The following is a 19489-nucleotide window of genomic DNA, read 5'->3' as shown; positions in this document are numbered from 1 at the left end:
GCATAGGGGGGAGTTCTCAGCCACCTGCATCTGACTGGAATGTACCAAGAGGGTCAGGGCAGGAGGTTCTTGAGCATCCTGCAGCTAGCTGTCTGTGCTCAACAGCAGCAGAGGGGGCAGAGCATACTGATACCCCACAGGCAGCCAAGGGAGATGTAATCATTAAAAACTGTTGAGTTTCAAGGATTGTATCAGCTGTCCTTTCCCATCCTTCATCTCTGAATGAGAAGGTGGCACCTCTTCTGCCCTGATCCTGGAGGAGAGAGGTGGGGAGAAGAGGGCCTGGTATCCTCTACACGACCATACTGGGACAGAAGGGGGGTCTGCTAGAGGGCCTGTGTCTCTAGGGCCTGGTCTTGGCCTGAGAATCGGCCTGTGGATGAGAAGGCTGATAAGAGATTGCAGTCCTCAGCCTGCACTCTCCGTGGCTACAGAGTGGGTGATTGAAGGTGAAGCCAGGCCCTCCACTCCAGCACACAGAGGATCGCTGGATATCAGTCATGCCTCTAGGTATAGTTTGGACAGATTTGATCTCTGCAGTTTCTAGAATAGCGGTCTTAGGAAGCTTAGGGACAGGGATACAGGTGTGCAGGTGGCTGTCCCCCAGCAATTGACCCCTGTGTACCTCAAGCAGCAGGAAGTGTTCATATCCTACCATCAGGTGAAGAGGAAAGGGAGGTGTGTGTTTCCTGTGCAGTGTCTAAATTATAAATTGTGCCAAGAGAATCAGCAGACTGTTGCTGAACTAAGATTTAAGCCAGTTGTATTCCTGTTTCTGGTGGTGACTTGCTCTGCCTGTGCTAACATGGTACCGGATGATCTCAGTTTGTTCCTTGCTAGAAATGGTGGCAAAAGAGGAGCAGTCTGCCCTGTCTCATGTTTTTACTAGTAGGAAGCCAGCTACCATGATGGTATATGTTTAATGTGAGATTCTCAGTTAATAAATTGCCTTGGGATATAAGACTATACACTGCTGTCACTGCCAAACCCGTAGAAAACAGTATGTAGTCCCCCTTTGGTGATGCACGTACGTTTATTTCTGAATTTGATGTCTTCCTATTCAAACTCAATGAGCCAAAAAGGACATATTATTAAGATGTCACAGTGTGCAGTCCCTTGCTGGTTTTAAGCTGTTTAATTCTGTTCAAAGAGTGGAAGTGTTTCAGCGTTATGGTTTTTAGAAATGTATGGCTTTTGTGTTAGTCACACCAGTGCAAGAACAGCCTTGCCTTTTAGATGAGTTCTTAGTGGTTCGGTGCACTCTTTGCCACACTGGAAGATGAAATCACATGCTTCTGTCTTTTTATTTCAATCCAGTAAAGGACTTGAGTGCAGGTACGGGTGAAATTTTGATACACTGCTTCTTAGTTCTATTGGTTTTATTTTGTCTGTAGATTCAAGTGTCTGGAATGGATGTTTTTCTTGATTCCACTTATGTCATCCAACAGACTGTAAAATATAAAAATATTTGCACATTTGCTGCAACAAAATCTCTACTAAATTACTGCCTTTCTAAGTAGTTGGTTGTTTTCAGATCCCTTGGAAATGGACTTGGGAAAACATAAAGTACAGTATGTTACATCATTCAGTTTCAGGTTGCAGTTCTAAAAGTTGCCTTTCTTATTTTACTATTGCAATTTCATACAAGTTTTCCCAGGTTATTAAGTACATGAAGTAAGTTTAGCCAAATCTAAGTTCTTGTAATGCTTGCGATTTCTTGTATTATGTTATTTGAATTTTTTATGTGTTTATCCAACCAGCAGCTACGAAACACAATAATATGATAGAGCTATAAAGGCTTTTAGTCTTGATGAGGAGACGAAGTTTTTTTCTAGGACCAAGAAATAAAGTTACATGAACTTTTGAAGTTTAGCTCTTAGCTTTGGAATGGTTGCATTACACTGTCATTCTTTGGAATTATTTGTGCATTTCAAAAACAGATATTCTTAAAGATTTTTCCCTTCATCTGCAAGCTGTTGCCTGAAACCTGATGGTTGCAGTATAGCTTGTGGGTTTAGGGTTTTTTGAGTGTCCTATATTAAAAAATCCTACTTGGCTATCAAGGCTGCATTTTGGCATCTTGGTGATTCTCAATTGTGCAGCAAAATTGTTAAATAGCAGTTTCAAAATTTTAGAGCCTTGAGGCAAGCTGCTCCTCTGCTCCTCTAGCAGTGTTACCCTGATGGAGTCTTGAGCTTCTGCATGAATCACTGCAGCATTAGGTCCAGGGTTTCTTGAGCCTGGATTGAAGTGGATTTGTTGGAGGAAGTCAAACTGTGAGTGCTGTTGATTGTGGCATGGGGGGTATGCTCCATGCTGTTGATTCTGCTGTGGCAGCAGTGACTTTCAGCAGGGGTGCAGGATGATCAGGTGGTAGCAGGGATGTTTTAATGACCAAAATGTTGGCTAGAGGACACTTGAAAGACTTCACCTGACTTGGTGGGCTTAGCAGTGAGCAGCATTATCCAGACAGCCTATTTCATCTCAGAAGTATCCTCTGAGGAATACGTATCTGTGGTTTGGGCTTATTGGTGAGATGTTTTAGGCTATCTCATGTCACCTTCTATATGTGATTTCTTGTGTATATCCAGCTTTTATTGATCAGAAGTCTGAAAGCATGTGTGAAGAAGAAAGAAGAAAGAAAGTGCTTCTGTATGTAGTATCTTCTTTTCACTTAAAGTCAGTTTCCCTGTGTGGCTCAGGAATTGATATAAAGGCATCCCAATTCTGTAGCTTCTTTGTCTGTCTGACCTCACTCTTTAACTACTGCTTAAAGATAAAATAGGGAGAGTTTGTAACCTCCAGCACAGGTTTTAGTTCAGCTTTGTGCCTTGGCTCAAAAATTATTTGGATTATTTTCTATCTTCGCTGGGTGCAGGAGCCAGGCTGCAGGAGGTGGTTGCGATTTCCCTTTGAAGCAGTGGGACTTGGGGCCAGAGTGGTTTCCTTTCTGCGTTGCTCTGGCCCCACATGAAGAGGCAGCTGCCTCTGCTCCTCAGTGGGTGGTGCTAGCAAACCAGAGTCAGAAACTGCAGCAAAGCCTTTCCACTGAAGCTTTTTGCTTAGGAGGTGACAGTAAAGCAGAAAGGGGGTATGAGAACAGCAGTTTGGGAATCTCTTCTTCGAGTCTCCGGCTGATATCCAGCTTGCTTTCTTTGTGGTTTGGTTCCCTGGGGCAGCTGGCAGGGCTGTGCCCCAAGGTAGCCATTAAATTCTGTGACAGATGGTGAGAGCTGGTGTTGGCAGCACGCTGCACTTCAAAGTCAAATACTGGGAGAATTGGTTGTGAATAGTCATTGTTTGTAAAACCTCACCAACCTGTGTTGTAGTGTAATGTTATTTTTTCTGCTTTGTTCAAGCAGCCTCAGTAATGAAATGCTCCTCAACGTGTTCTGTTAATGGGCAACAAGCAATTTCTCCGAGTGTTTGGAGGAATTTCATTGGTGCTGGGCTGTCAGCTATAAACCCCAGAGTCCCAGCATGGCAAGTAGTGGTAGGGTTTGTTTTGGCAGGCTGTAATAACCTTGGCCTCTTTTTGTGTGGAATAATAGTGGTAAATAAGAAGCTGTGCTGAAATTCCATGGCATGAGCTAATTAATTCAGGCAGATTCCTGTCTCCCAACTGTCAGCGTGCAGTTTCTTAACACCTTCTGTAGAGCAACAGGTCACATTCATTCAGAATTTCCTTGGAGAGGTCTATTCTCAAATTAATTTTTGTTCGAGTGCGTAAAAATAGCTAGGGAAACAAAACTCTTCAAAACTGCAATAGCTTCACAGTAAATCACAAATTAAAAGTAAGCATTTTTCAACTAATGAGTGCTCGTACTTTTTTACAAGATATAATGGAAAGACTGGGCAAAATGGAATTTGAAAAGTTTTTCTGAGGGGTCTTTTGTGTATGTTTTATTCTCTAATGACTGCAAGTCAGTAGTTACACCTTGCTAAGCCCAGTGGCTCATTTTCCCATTCCAACTAGTATTTTACCACTATCTATCTAACGAAATTTCTTTCAGATAAGTTATATGATTCCAATGTGTGCCATCTTAAAGCAAGTAGTACTAGGATACTGCTTACAAATCAGAGCATACAGTGTTTCCGGTGTTCACTAAAAGCCATGTTTTGTGTGTGGCTTTGTTGTTTGTTTCCCAACAACTCTTTTTTTCTGTCAATAAAATACTAGGATGTTGTATGTCATACCCCTTCTTACTCTTTGTTCTTTTTGTTCCTACAGGCAATTAGTCGTTACTTGCCCAGACGGGATCCAGTTTTGAAACCTCTTATCTATGAGATGGTCCTGCATGAGTTTTTGGAGAGTGACTATGAGGTACTATGGCCAGACATGTCCACATGTAGCAGCAGTTGCAAGCAAAACACACTCAGCAGTGTAGAATTCCAATAGCAGATTCTCCATTGTCTTCAAACAGGTTGTCAATGAACAATTCCATGATAGCAAAAAAAGACACATTTTGTTTGTTTTCAGAAGAATAAGTAAAATGTTTTTCAGGGAACGCTAATCTTTTAGGATTGTTTACTTATTAGGAATACTATTATTTTTAGTTGTTTAATGTAAAACAAGTAGTTCACCTGCTTCACAAAGCAAGCAACACCTGAAAGAGACCCAGCTTCATGAATCTTGATAACGTTGCCCTAAGAAGGAAAATCTATACACTGTGCATGTTTGTGGGCATGTAGAAGTGGCTTAGAGGTGTAGCACAGCATGTATCGTCTCAGAGGCTTAGCTGGGGCTTTGATGTTTTGAAATGTTCCTTAGGCACTTATTTCTGTTTCTGTTACAATCTCTTATACTTTTAGGGGTTTGCAACCCTGATAAAAGAGTGGCCTGGAGATCTCTACAACAACACAATCATAGTTCAAGCTGTAGTAGATCACCTGAAGAAAGACCCACAAAACAGGACGTTGTTAAGAACCCTTGCAGAGCTGTGAGTACAGTTTAAAACTCCTATTACAGAAAGTGTGCTTGAGATAGGATACAGTAGGTTATAAATATTTGTCTAACTCTCTTAACAGTGATACTTGCTGTGTTGCAGTGTTGCAGTGTATGAAGGCAAAGAGTTTAGTATGAGATTGGATTTGCTACTTCTCTTTCCAAAACAAGTAGCCTACGTTTCATTCTGTGCTGCCTGAGGAAGTCTTTTTTGGGAAGAGGAAAATAACAGGAAGACAATCTGTTGGTTTTTTTTCCCTCTGTTTCAAAAATAGTATATTTAAGTTTACTGCATGGCTGGAAATATGTGACTAGAAAATGTGTTAAAACTAATCTGGTTCTAAAGTACTTCTTACAAGGATACAGTTCTTCAGTTTTCTCAGCCTGATGCCCAGTTATATTAAGTTATCTTCATACACCCTCTTTTGAAGAAGTCAGAGCTACTGTCTGCTGCTCTGTTACTATCTGTCCCAAAGTTTCAAAAAAAACAATGTGGGTTGGTTTTTTGTGTGTTCGCTCTTTTTTTTTTAATTTTATTTTGCTCTGAAGTGGTTTTCAGGTGGCTTCCAAAATGAGAAAAGCTAATGTTTTTTTGTAGCTTTCCTTGTGGTTTTAAAACAGGAGATAGTGAAAGTGCAGGAACCACAGAACATAAATACTGTGACTGTTACACAAATGGAGTTGCACAGTGCTATTCCTCAGTATTAAAAAAATTGGCAACTATTCAACTATTCATAAAATCAAGTAGCAACCTAATATGTTTTGCATTCTGACGTGTATTTATTTATTTTCCTCTCAGAGGTGATTTTCTTGCACTTAGGTCACGTAAATTATAACGTTGCTTTTTGGCAGGTATACTTATGATCAGCGCTATGGCAGAGCCCTAGAAATTTACCTAACTCTGAGACACAAAGACGTCTTCCAGTTGATCCACAAGCACAATCTGTTCAGTTCCATCAAAGATAAAATTGTTCTGCTCATGGATTTTGATTCAGAGGTATGGTGCTTTTAATACTCACTTTCAGCTAGAGATATCTTAACAGATTATGAATAAATTAGTTTAAAGATAGAAGTGAGACATAGAGTTTTTTTACCGTGTCTGGATACATTCTGAGACAAGGAGATGTTTGCCTGGACTGCATAGTGATTAATCCAAGGATGAATTTTTTCTTTTATATTTCCATTTGAGTATCGCTCACAGTGAGAAGAGTGCCAGTTGTGAGATCATTTTTGTAGGTAGACTTACACAATGATATTTTTCTGCGTTTCTCATCAGCTCACACTGCTGAGGAGCCAAATATAGTAAGCAGTTAATTTGTTGTGAGGCAGATTTTGAATGTATTTTGCACTTTTTTTCATTGTAATTAATTACTCTGTTTCTGGAAGTTTGTGTAGTCATTAACTTAAATCTCAAAAATCAAGAAGTGTGCATATGGTGCCAAATTCAATCTTCTTTCTTCCCAGTTGTCTAAAACCTCAGCAGATGAGCTTTTTTATGTGTGCTGGGAAAAGAATCTGGTACTTGGGGAAACAATCCCTATGATCATTGGGAGAAAACAAGTAGATCATCTGTTTCTGTGCAGCTGTTTTTTCAGCACTGGAACTAAAATGGGGAGCAATCTATACCAAAGATGATTATTTGGTATAGTGTATAGTGTATCATTTTTTTTAAATAAATAAAATGAGTTATATCAAACATCTGTGAGTTTATTTTGTTTTATTACAAGTGGAAGCAGAACAGGCACCCTGATAACTACTCTTGTTTACATGATCTTGGCTGCTCCTGTTACAGTAGCAGTGTGCAGATAGGCTGGAGGAATCCAATTGTAAAGCAAGTTGAGCTGTGTGTTTCCTGTACAGCCATCACCCTGCAGCTGACTTTTGCACTGGGATAAATAGTATTTCTTCAGCATTTCTCTATGGCCTTCTGTGAGCCATGACTCAATGGGCATCCTTTACCTGCAGTGTAAGTGCACAGAATTGATTACTGTTAGTGTGTAAACTTTGGACAGGTATTCTGGAAGAGTACATTATGTGTTTGTTTACCTGTAATGCTCTGCTGTTGGAAAGTGCTGTTGTTATGCAAACTGCTTTCTGAATTAATGCTGCTGAAAAGAATAAGTCTGCAGCTTCCATCTGATACCCATCACTGAACAAGCATAATGCTGTGATCAAGAGTGACAAAATGTGCATACCTGTTTCTTACTTGGATTTTCTTTCTTTGCTTTAGAAAGCAGTAGACATGCTTTTGGATAACGAAGATAAAATTTCCGTGAGTATGACAAGTTCATGATACGGTGATCCAGTGCTGCTTGCATTTGTCATCCTCCTTTCAATCTTGTGAATGTGATGTTCACAGAGATTTGCTAATCTCTTGGTTTTTGTTTTCTTGCAGATTGACAGAGTTGTTGAAGAGCTAGAAAACAGACCTGAACTACAGCATGTGGTAAAAACTTCTATATTCTACTAGTTTCACTTTGAGCTGGATAAGATATCTGCAGGACACATCTCTTACAGATCACCTCTCCTTCGAGGACAGGCTGAGAGAGCTGGGGCTCTTCAGCAGGGATAAGTCCACGAGGTGACCTGATAGTGGCCTTTCAGTATTTAAAGGGGAGCTACAGGAGAGGAAGCAGACTCTTTAGCAGGGTCTATGGTGATAGAACAAGGGGAAATGGTTTCAAGTTCAAATAAGGTAGATTTAAGTTAGATATAAGGAAAAAATCTTTGACAGTGAGAGTGGTGTGGAACAGGTTGCCCAGAGATGTGGTTGATGCCCTGTCCCTGGAGACTATCAGTGTGAGGCTGGTTAAGGCCCTGGGCAACCTGATCTGTCTGTGGTGTCCATGTTCATTGCAGGGGAGTTGGACTAGATGACCTTCAGTGATCCCTTTCAGCTCCAAGGATTCTGTGGTCCCATGTGTGTATGCTGTCAATGTGCACACAATACTGAAATTTCATAAATCATCACAACCAAAGTGGCTACTTCCGCTCATCCACTTTCTACCACCATCATAGCATTTTTACAATAGTAAAGTAATCTTAAAGTGTATTCATGTGAGAACTTGGTTGTGTACTGCTTTTTGGTTAAGATCCTCTGAGGTATTCCTTATTTGCATTGCAGATGCCTGTGGTCTCTGGTCAGTTCCTTCTTGCTTGCTTCTCACTTCCTCTTTCCTTACATAGAAGTGGGGTTGGATGTTGGATGCAACTCTGAAACACATTTTGCTGTTCCATAAAGAGAGCAAACTGCTTATCTTTCTAGAGCAATAACTTCCACACTCTGCAGGACTGTTCTGCTTTGTGCAGAATTACAATACATCAGAACAACTGTGGCTCCAAATTGCTATTCTGAGAGCAACTCTTCAGTTGGAGTGTGCTGTTGGTAGAATGCTTAACATGTAACTGTGATCCTAGGCTGTATTAGGGAGGGAAGTTTTAACTTGCTGCTGTGCTGGGGCTCAAGGCATCGATCGATCTGCTAGAGAGAGTGAGTTTATGAGTTAGAGATCTGATTATAGCAAACAACTCTATGAAGTGTGCAGCCTGCAGCCCAAGAGCTGTTCGAAGAAGATGCCCTCCGTTTATGGAGGGCATGCATCTGTTTCAAAGTGTGGAGTCTGCTTCCCTTTGGATACAAGTGACCCTCCAGATTATTCTTAATTCTTTTTTTTTTTTTTGCTCATAGAGGAAGAACGGCCTTCACCCCTCTATTTATAGTGCCAGTACTTTGGTTAAAATGTTCATAATTTAAACTTACCCATAATGGGCAAGCATATCTAGATAAATAAATGTTTCATTTGATGTATTTCTCCAAAGTTTTCCAGAAAATTCAAAATCTGTGAAGATTAAAGGACATTTATTCAAATGTTGCTAAGAACCTGTTTTACAGAGTTAATAATGGAGAATGCTGTGATGAGAGTACTTTGGGAAAAATAAAAGTAGTCTTCAGGATTTAATGCCATTTAGTATGTGTTAGTGTATTCCTGAGGAATTGATGAGGGGTTTTTTATGCAGTCCAAATCTGAGAGAGTTTCTGAATTCCCTTTCTATTTTTGTTTCTTAGTACCTGCACAAGCTTTTCAAAAGAGACCACCATAAAGGACAACGTTATCATGAAAAACAGATCAGTCTTTATGCTGAATATGATCGTCCAAATTTACTGCCGTTTCTCAGAGACAGCACACACTGTCCACTAGAGAAGGTAAGCCCCATAACACAAGTCGTGGATTTTTACATCTCACGCTTGTAGAATTGTACCTTTGTAAATGTGTCTGGTACTGCCCTCTACTGCCAAAAGGAGGAATCCTTTGGCTTTGTGATCATTACCTGCAGAAGTGATGCACCTTCTCCTGGCTGGAAGCAAAGACCTTTCTGGTGTAGCTCAGAATGCAGGAATCTGAGATGATTTTTAAGGCAGAAGTCCAAAATTCACACTTGATGCATGCCTGAAGCATCTTTATTCATCAGCGCCTGACCTGACTGAGGCAGTGGGTTGTTGTTGCAAGAAATAAACAATTGTTTTGAAAAATCTAAGCATAGTCAGTGTTAGATCTTGAAAAATAGATAACTATATGTTTTCTAGCTTTATTTTCTAAGGTTCTGAGTTGTTTTCAAGTAACTTACACAATTTAACAGTCAGTAAATTAACAGAGCCAGAAATATTTTGACTTTGTACTTTTGCTAGCAGACTGGGAACTTTACAAAGTACTGTCTTGCCATCTTTTTTATCCTTTTTACATTTCCCCCTCACTTTGTCTCATCAAATATAAAATGAACTAATGATGCTCGTGTTTTTTTTGTTTGTTTGTTTTTTTTTATTTAAAATTAAAATTTTCACTTCTGAATTAAAGTGAATGGAATGGAAATTTGAGTTTTCATTTGGGTCAGTATTTTATTAAACATGATTTTGCAGTTGAGGTCCATTCTGCTCAGCCAAGCTGAAAGTTTGCCTCTCTGTATGTAGATGTAGTGATGACACTTGTGGAATAGTTTAAATGTATTGTCAACTACTATAGTTTATGTGGTTGACACTCTAAACAGAACCATTCATAGCACCTCTCTTATTTTGCTTGCTTTTTTCAATTGTCAGTCAACTTTCCTGTTCAACACAGGAAAATAAAACTGTGTTAGGACTGCAGCCTTGGTCTTTGTTAAAATTGCCCCAATTGTTCCAAAAACAACATTATTTCAGTGATGTTTTTAGGCAGTGAGTTTGGTAGGGCTGCCAGACAGAGACTTTAATCAACGATGTTTACTTTTTTGACTGCGATTCTCTGAAATCTAGCATTTTTTATTTATTATCTCTCAAAATCTAGTATTTTGCCATATGTGTTATTTGCATGATCAGGGTTTTATGTGTGAAACCTAACTTGCACATTTTTTTCTCTCAATGCAAAATAACTGTAGTTATTTCAGATCCAGCTCTCTGTTCCATGGTTGCTGATGCAGAAAAACACTGATGCAACCACACTGTTGGCACTGCTTTAAGCTGTAAACAAAACATGTCAGAGGCCCAACCCAGCCCTTTGCTTCATACACACTAGCATGTCAGGCACCATTTGGCCAGACTGCCCCTCTGCTACCACAAAATATAATGGAATATTGGTGGGAGGTTCCTGCTGTACCACCACCATCTGCCTCTGATGTCGTGGGCCAACGTAAAAAAACAGAAAGCATTACCTTTGTACTTTTTACCATAAATACCATATAATAATGCTTTTTGCTACATACATATATTTGCTTCAAGGACATAAAAGGGAGAACCATAACTTCTCAGGTCTTCAGTTTCTGTTAAGCTGATTCCAGTGCTGTGTGAAAATTGAAAGAAAAAAAAATTTGAATAAACTCATACTTACTATTGCCATAAATAAATGATAAACAATGCAAGAGGAAGTCATTCTATTTCTCTAAAAGTAAGCCACTGCTTTCAAGTGCAGTTTAGCAAAGCTTGTGTAAAACAAACTGAAGTATGACTGTTCCCTCTTTTCCTCTAGAGGGAGCATGGCAGTCACTAAATGTGCAACTTCCAGAAATACTGAATTTTGATTTCCAAGTATGAAAATATTTATTTGGTGAACAATTAATTCCATGGAAATTCAGTGAGTCTTGAGTTTGCTTTCTGCTTCTAGGTTGTAAACAGCTGTGGCATCACTTGTGGCACACCCAGTCCTGCCTGATTTGTGTTGCTAAGAACTTATTGGTAATCAGTTTGGTAATTGTAGTAACTGGGGTGTTTTTCAACTGTGCACAGGTTCTGTAACTGCTGAGAGCTAATGTCATGGGCAGTTACAGAATCTGTGTGTAGCTGAAAAACATCCCAGTTACTAAAATAAATCTTAAAGAAAAAAGCAAAAAATGCCATGGAATTTCTCCTTTTAATTAATGCCAGAGGACCTGACAGTGCATGTTAAGGAAGCTGTATTCCTGTCAAAATGAGTAATGCGACTTCATGGAAAAGTATCCTTTAGTTTCTTGTAGCATTTGTGATCAATAAAATATCTTGTTACACGGTTCCCTGTATTCTCTTTCTTTGTTTTGTCTTAATTCAAGGCTCTAGAGATCTGCCAACAGAGAAACTTTGTAGAAGAGACAGTTTATCTTCTGAGTAAGTAACTCTCACTGTGATAAATTACAACATGCTCTTAATCTTGTCATGAAGTTTATGCTGCAAAAACGTGTGATGTATTGTTTACTGTCTTTTAACACAATTCCCAAAGACAAAGTTGGTATGTGGTCAGTAAGAGCAAATAACATGATTTGGAAAATAAAGGAATTGATTATTCATATGACATGATTTTGAGAGAACTTCCAAGAGAAGAGTAATTCTCTCTGTTTGAGGACAGGGGAGAAATAAAAGAAATTTAAAAAGGTTTTACTCTGAGCACATTTCAGGAGCGTAGTGTTACCTTTTGCTTAGGTGGAAGGTTTGCTAGTGCTGGTTTTTTCTTATTAAAAAATAATTTTAAACTATTCAAACAGAAATTAACTTCCCCACCTCTGAATGGGAACTGTTGTATGACTTTAAGATTTGTATGTGTGTTCATGTATTAATCATAATCAGAATGGAAAGTGTTTATTACTGCCATAATCAATCTTTTTTTAATAAGAACATTTTGTGGACCATTTGAGAGCAGAGTAGAATTTACTCATGGATTTACTTAAAGAACAGTTCAGAGCTACTGCTTCCTCCCTCTTATTTTCCATGGGTGTAAGCTGAACTATACTTAGAGCAAGTTAAGTGTGTTCATACAGGTTCTTAACAAGAGATAAATCATCTCAAAGCTCATATGCATGTAAACATACGTACACATGAACACACTTCACCTTGTGTCAGATGTTGCTGCAGTTTAGAGCCCCCAGTATGACCCACCATGCCTGTAAGAATGAATCTGGGTCCCAGTCCAGCAGAGTCCTCTGTGCACTTGTTCAGGTGATACTGATAGCTCTGGAATAAGCTTTCCTTTCATCAAGTTGATTAGATTAGGTTTTTAATATGGAGGGACTTATCACTTAGAAAATTCGTAAGGAAAAAGCAACAAGAGCTTCTTAAATGCTTATCAGTACTCAGTGCTTTAGGTTTTATAAACTCTTTACTTACTTTATCCTTCTAGGCAGAATGGGTAACAGCCGCAGTGCTTTGAAGATGATAATGGAAGAACTGCAAGATGTAGATAAAGCTATTGAATTTGCCAAGGAACAAGATGATGGAGAACTTTGGGAAGACCTCATTTTATATTCAATTGACAAACCACGTAAGCAGGATAGTTTCTTAGCCTTTCCTGTGTATTTTTTGTGGAATGCTATAGCAGGTAAAGGATTGAATTATCCACATGCATGCTAGCAAAGGTATTTTTGTATCACCAGGGAGATGTTCTGGTTTGTAGAGCATGCCTTATCTCCTCCTGCTGAGCATAGAAGCTTCCCATAAGGCAACATGTGGGCGTGCTACAGGATGAGTACGTAGAGATTTAACACTTGACAAAGCTCTGTGCAGTTATGTCCTTAATGACAAAGAAAGGACAGAATGGTGCTTTTAATTTGGCGCTGTATGAAGCTTTATTTTTAGGCACCCTCATAGTAAACCCTGATGTTTACCACAGCTGCTTCCCTTTTGAAATTTTGAAAATGGAGTGTCTTCACCTGTCTGTCCCTCAGTTGTTGTTTTGTTTCTGTGTCATCAATGCAAGATCTATAATAACAAAAGCATTTTTGCTCTTCATCCACGATATAAACATCTACTCAAGTTTAAAGTTCAGATGGAATCAGAAGCTGTCAGAATCTTCTTAACAGCATCAGTTTTGTTCAGGAAGCAAACTCAGAGGAGTTCATATGACTGAGAAAACACAGAATTATTTTAACTACAGATTCTGCTGGTTTTGCCATCTCTTTTGGTGCTTTAAATCAAGACTCTAAAATCTCTGCGGGGATCTCTTTTTCCAAAGGATTGAATGTCTCATAGAGTTAACATCAGAATAAATGTATTTTTCATTACTTGTCCACTAATTCTGACAAGCAGCCACAACCAAAATCTGTTACTAATTCAGAATTACGATGTTATCAAGTTATCTTACCAACAGAAATCCCTATCTAAATGTGATTCCTCGCTAAAAACAATGCTACAGTTACTGACAACTTCAGAGGAAAAGGAACTCAAAGCATGTACAGTTATCTCCATTCCATCTGCCGTTATGCAGAGCATCTCCAGTGGTGTTCCTTATCTGTGGGCTTTGAAGAAAAACATTCAGAATAGGGAGCTTCAAAGATCATTGAGTCCAACTTCCTGGTAACTTCAGTGCTGACCGAGTTAAAGCATGTTATGGAGCACTGAGGTCAGCTCTCAGTCTTATTTGAAGTTCATCCTTCTCTTTCATTTAGCCAGTTGCATTTCAGGAAGTTGGACATTTGTGTCCATTTTGTCACTGTTGAGAAACATGTTTCCTTGAAGTTAAGTGCTTGCAAATACACTAATTAATCCTGCAATTTAGAATAGAATATTCAAATAATGAAGTGAATTTTCTACTTGTTTGTACAGATACCTTTTTATTGAATTGAAATGTGTTATTCTCTTGTGGTTTTGATGACTTGCTCTGGCTACTCTGGTATCTGTTTTCCAGATACCCCTGGAGTTCTGTAAATAGGCAAACTGTGTCTTTCTCTTCCCTAAAGGCCTATTTTCAAGTAAATGCAACTGTAAGAAAGATGTGAAGGCTATGTAAAAGTGGTTTAGTGCTCTCTCTGTAAAGAGCTGCCATAGAAACAGCCAAAGCCTGTCTGCCACTGAAGCATTCTTTAATAAGGTGGATGGATTTTTTTTCTTAATTTACTTGTTTCTTGTTTTTCACAGCTTTCATTACTGGTTTGTTGAACAATATTGGAACTCACGTTGACCCCATTCTTTTGATTCATCGTATTAAGGAAGGCATGGAGATTCCTAATTTGAGAGACTCGCTGGTGAAAATTCTTCAGGACTACAACTTGCAGGTAAATGTCATGTTCTTCCTCTGAAGATTTTCAGAAAGACATCAAAGACCATTTCACCAGTGAGCAGCACAAGAAATGCTTGTCACCTAGGTTTGTTCGTCTTGTTAGGATATCATTATCGCAGTGACTCAGGATGAAACCTTGACAGAAAGGGTAGAAATTTGTCCAGATGAATACTTTTTTTCTCTAGATAGCTTCTGCCTCTTCTGAATCTCTCCCATACTATCATAAGCCTGGTCCTGGTGAGTAAGTAAAATTTTTGAAAGACTTGTATGATTTAGATATTTCTTCTAGATCGTGACTTTCAGGATTTCTAAGAGAATAAGTGTCTTGTTCCTCTATAGCTCTGTTTTGTGGAAGGAGTTACCCCCAGCAGACAGGTACACCTTTGCATGTACTGCAGGTTGTAGCATTACTTGCAGGTTTTTAATTGACTTCATTAGATATTACTATCTTTCCAAAGTAATGCTAGTAAAATAGCGTGCATCTTTTAAGCAGTTGCATGTTGATCTTGTTGCTGTCAGTTCCCTGCTGCTTGAACTGATCCCACTGTTCCTGCATTCTGTTGAAATCAAAATGGAACATTTTGTACCTCTGCACAGAGAGTGATGAAATGCTGTTTGCATATATGCAGTGTGTGTTGGTGGATTCAGTTAAAGCTGACAAAATCATTTGGTCACATTTTGTGGACGGAAGAATCATTTTGTCTTCGGATGGCTTTTAACAAAATTACTTTGCTATTAAAAGGATGTATTTTACTTCTAGACCAGTATCTAAATTTTTTGTGTGCTTATAATTGAAATGCTTCATGGATTTTAAGTTAATTCATTTTGAAGTAGGTCTGGGTAGCTCAAGGGCTAAAATTTATATCTCTGTGGAGAAGTAGAAATTAGGAAGCTTAATGTAACTTGTGCTTGGCTTTCTGGCACTATAGCAAGACAACATAGCAAAAAAAAAAAAAGAATTAAGAGGACTACTTAAGGGACTGGGTTTTTTTTGAGAATTATGAGCTATAGCTTAAAATAAGGCTGCTCCTGAAGTGGTGCAGGCGATGTAAAGTGCACCATTATAAACAGATGGTGTCTCTGCACTGAAATTCGGAGACGTGATCGCAGCTCTTGGGTGCACACTCACCTAAGTAGCTTTAATTTGGCATGGTCGGTTTTGTTAACAGAACTGTTTCTGCATTCAGCACATACTTCAGGATACAGCTAGGACTTCGAGTCGATGTTTTAAGTGGCTGTTCCTAGCTGAGGGCAGTTCTGTCCTAGCTTCATCATGACTACTGCGTCATTAGCCTCTTCAAAGCTAGTCTCTGGTCTGTTTGTATGATGCCTGCTCACACTTTTCTTCACATTGTGTAGCTTCATGGTTTGAAATCTGTGTTCTCTATTCTGGCCTGGGACGGCTCCTTTCATTTTGGTGAAAACTTCCTGATTTGTATCACATAATGTACCAGACACTTCAAACTTGTACAGCAATCCAGATTTCTTTGGTTAGGACTTTGAGTGATTTCATCCCTTCAGATCACCAGCTCTGTATGTACCTAAGTCTTACCATTCCCATTTTCAAAGACAAAAAAGGAAATCTTGTTTCTAGATCCACAAAGGTCAAGGATACATGAACTTATAACCCATTGCTTCGCTTGCAAGTCACTGCCAAATAAGAAAACCATGCTGATCTTTTTATAACATCAGCTCCCTCAAAAGGCATTGCACCTGGGCCTTTATATTATTTGACTGTGACCTCATTTGCAAGCCTTGGTAAGATTATTTTAGTACTTACACAGGTACAGATTTCCTACTGTACTCCTAAATTCCCTTTGTGGTAAGCTTTCCATGAGATGTGATTTTATGTGTGTCCAGAAGCTAAAAGCAGGTCTTCTTAGATTTTTTCTCTTTGAAAAAAACTCTTAACATCCCAACAAAATCAAGTGAATTAAATCGAATGGCTGCCAAAGCATGCCATATGTAGCTTACAGTGTGTGTTAGTGAATCCAGCAAATAAGTCTATTAATGTAACAAAATTTGTTTTAACTTCTTTCCAATCTGACATCTTCCCTGAATAATGTAAGTTTCTATCAGAGCTGGCATGCTGTAGATTGATTACTTCATTTTAACTTATTACCATCTATTAGATGAATGCTGCAACCATTGTATGTGCTACCCTAAGCTTTAAAGTGAATAATTCACAACTTTGTGAAGGGATTATTAGTACATTTGCTGCCAACCAAACAAAAATGATACTAAAAGAGGTATATTAGGTATTCTATAAAAATGCAGATAATGTGAGACTCATCTCTTAGACAATCCATTCAAATAAGTATTACTAATTTATTTCTGCATGGTTTTACAGCTGTACTTTACAGTTGGGAATCTATTCAGCTGCCTTATTATTCTTGTAAGAATTATCTATTATTTTTTTTTTATTTTCCCATTTCTGGAAATGCAGTTTTGCATGACCTGTAGCTAAGTACAGGCTTCAGAATTTACCTAAACAGATAAGATGTAAGCACTCATGTAAGTGCTTTTTTGAATTGGGATTCAAACTCCAAGTGGTTATTGCCTTTTTTTGTTTTTCTTCCCTTCCTGAGAAACATTTTCTGTTCTGCTCTGTTTGTCATTATCAAAGTTAATGTATTAAAACCATAACCATAGCAGCAATTTTAGTGTTTATATACAGTAACATTCATAGACAAAGTTATGATGACATGGACTGTAAAGATGAAGTTATAACTGTTTGCATTTTAACAATATTTATCAAGTAAGTGTAGTCTAAAACTTTTTGTTTATATCTAACTCCTGAAATCTAATTCTTCAGATTTATAGATGAAATAGACCACAAGCTACTTCATTTGAATTTATAAAGTCCTGAAGATAAGCTGTCTTAAAGAGGAACCTGCAGTTTATCAAACTGACATGTTCCTAGCACATCTTCTGTTTAACAGCAAATAAATCACCTTTCTCCAGTCAACATTTTCAGTGTAACTAATTATCATTCATATCCATGGCAGGCTAACCAAATTGGCCTAAGTTATATTGATATCCTGAGAAAAGCTTAATGGTTTTCAGCTCTACTGCTTGCATGTAGAAGTGCTTCAAAAGCACAGAATCAAAACATAGCTATCTCCCTATAACTGAAAAGTTGTTGTCAGCGTGACTTTACAAACTGATGTTGTATTTACGTAGATAAGAGCACCTGCCAGCTATATTTCCTTTGTTTCATCCAACAGTCCTTTTAAATTCTTAAAACTGCAAGTATGTTTTTCTGCTGAAAGTTAGGATTCAGTTGGAATAAAATCTTTCCTTATAAGAAAAGACAAACTGTATTTAACTGGAGCTCCCCTACAAGAACATCTTCTTCACTGGAAGAACAAGAAAAAAATCAGTTCTGAACCTGGGGAAGTTCCAGTATTCTTCAGCAATAGTGAAATGTTTGACTGTGTGAGAATGTTTTCTCCTACGATGTCCAGCCTGTCTTCAGTCAGTAATGTATAAACTCCTATCATAAGACACTTCCTAACACAGATTTTTCCATCTGATGCATGTTGTTCTGCCTCACATTTCAGGGTAGCAGGACTGAGAACAGGTCAGTGGCTGCTGACACTCATTTAGGCTTTTTGGATGCCAGCTTCATACCTTCGCAGCCAAAGGCTGTGGTTGTTTGAAAGCCATTCTAAAAATGCAAATAATGTTCTACTTGCTTAAGTAAGCGTGGAGTTTGCCTGTTTTGAGCCCCTTAAGTTAAGTGGATACAAACAGTTTAGATTTGTTTTGCATTCAGAAAATACTGTCATTCTTAGGTAATTTATTTTACACTGCAGATATTTCTGATACAGGTCTCTTCTGAGAGTCATATGGCTCTTCTGTTCCCATTAAAGCTTTTGCAGTGCAAATTTTTTAAATACCTCTTAGCAAACAGTGTGAGGCCAATATTGCTTTTGTTTGAAAAACATAGCAAAATTGACATTTACCACGATTTCTGTGCAATGTATATATATATATTTTTTTTTTCTAATGAAACTGATGCTCATTAGTTTCTTGGGGTTTTTTTAATACATCATCTCTGGACCAAAACTCATTATTTTCTCTGTAATGTGTATTTGAACTTTGTATTTGCCCTCAATATTCAGTTCCCTGGGAACTAAATTGAAAAGAAATATGAAATCTTGTGTGTTTAAGTCTCTGGAAACTGATAACACAGTGGTCTTAACTAAGGAATCTGGTAGCATTTTTTAAGACATTTCTTAAAATAAATCATTACAAATGTATCATTACAGCCCATGTCTTCTGTAGTTGTTGTATCACACTTATTTCTCACAGAGAAGGCTGATCTTAAATGTCTCTTGTTTACTTCTGTGTTAGTTTTGTCTGTTACGTGTCCTGAATTTATAAAATAAGAGTCTGCCTAAGTGAAATACAAGAAATGCTTATGGAGCTGGAGATTTAAACACCTCCTTTATTTCAGAATGTGCCTAATTTCTCAACCTCTTTTGAGGTTGAAACCTCTGCCAGTTTTTAGTAAAAGATTTCAAAAGATTTTTGTATTCTTACATTGTTCTCCCCACATATACTCAATGGTCTTAGAATTTAAAAGCAATTTGGTTAGATTCAGTATCTCTAGGTTTTGTGGGTTAGCCATTTTGCTCAGATGATGAGTTACTGGTTTAAACTTTGATTGAACCTGCAGTATCTCTGATGGAGGCTGTCCATCCATAATTCTCCCATTCAAAGCATTCTGCTGTGAACCAGCAGACACCAGTGGTAATGATGAATGCTGGTTGAAAGCATCTGGAGGAGTTGTTAGGGTTTCCTCCTGGATGTGGATATGCAGCTGTTCAGACATCTTGGAGGCACTAGGGGACAGGTGGCAGCTTGCATAGTGAGACACTCACTTGGTTGTAGTGACTCTTTTTCAACTCTTTGAAAGGGCAGCTAACAGCAGGGCAAGGGGAAATAGTTTTAAGTTGAGGGAGGGATGAGGTTGGATTTCATAGGGGAAGTTCTTTACAGAGAGAGTGGAACAGCTGCCCAGAGAGGCTGTGGATGCCCCGTCCATCCC

The 19489-nt window shown here is 38.4% G+C and overlaps 1 protein-coding gene across 3 annotated transcripts in view; it reads left to right on the top strand.

Moving 5' to 3' along the window:
* VPS41 (VPS41 subunit of HOPS complex) overlaps positions 1-19489 on the top strand; it is a 104408-nt gene that overhangs the window by 77264 nt on the left and 7655 nt on the right. For all 3 annotated transcript variants that reach the window (XM_010713096.3, XM_010713097.3, XM_010713098.3), the window contains 9 exons: positions 4232-4324; positions 4813-4940; positions 5798-5942; positions 7176-7217; positions 7341-7391; positions 9012-9149; positions 11498-11552; positions 12559-12699; positions 14292-14428. In XM_010713096.3, the coding sequence (XP_010711398.1) occupies positions 4232-4324; positions 4813-4940; positions 5798-5942; positions 7176-7217; positions 7341-7391; positions 9012-9149; positions 11498-11552; positions 12559-12699; positions 14292-14428 (930 nt within the window). The remainder of the gene's footprint in view (positions 1-4231; positions 4325-4812; positions 4941-5797; positions 5943-7175; positions 7218-7340; positions 7392-9011; positions 9150-11497; positions 11553-12558; positions 12700-14291; positions 14429-19489) is intronic.

Source organism: Meleagris gallopavo, chromosome 6 (genome assembly GCF_000146605.3).
Source record: "Meleagris gallopavo isolate NT-WF06-2002-E0010 breed Aviagen turkey brand Nicholas breeding stock chromosome 6, Turkey_5.1, whole genome shotgun sequence".
Lineage (NCBI taxonomy): Eukaryota > Metazoa > Chordata > Aves > Galliformes > Phasianidae > Meleagris > Meleagris gallopavo.
Note: the sequence above shows the minus strand (reverse complement) of the source record. Positions and strands in the feature narration are given on the sequence as shown.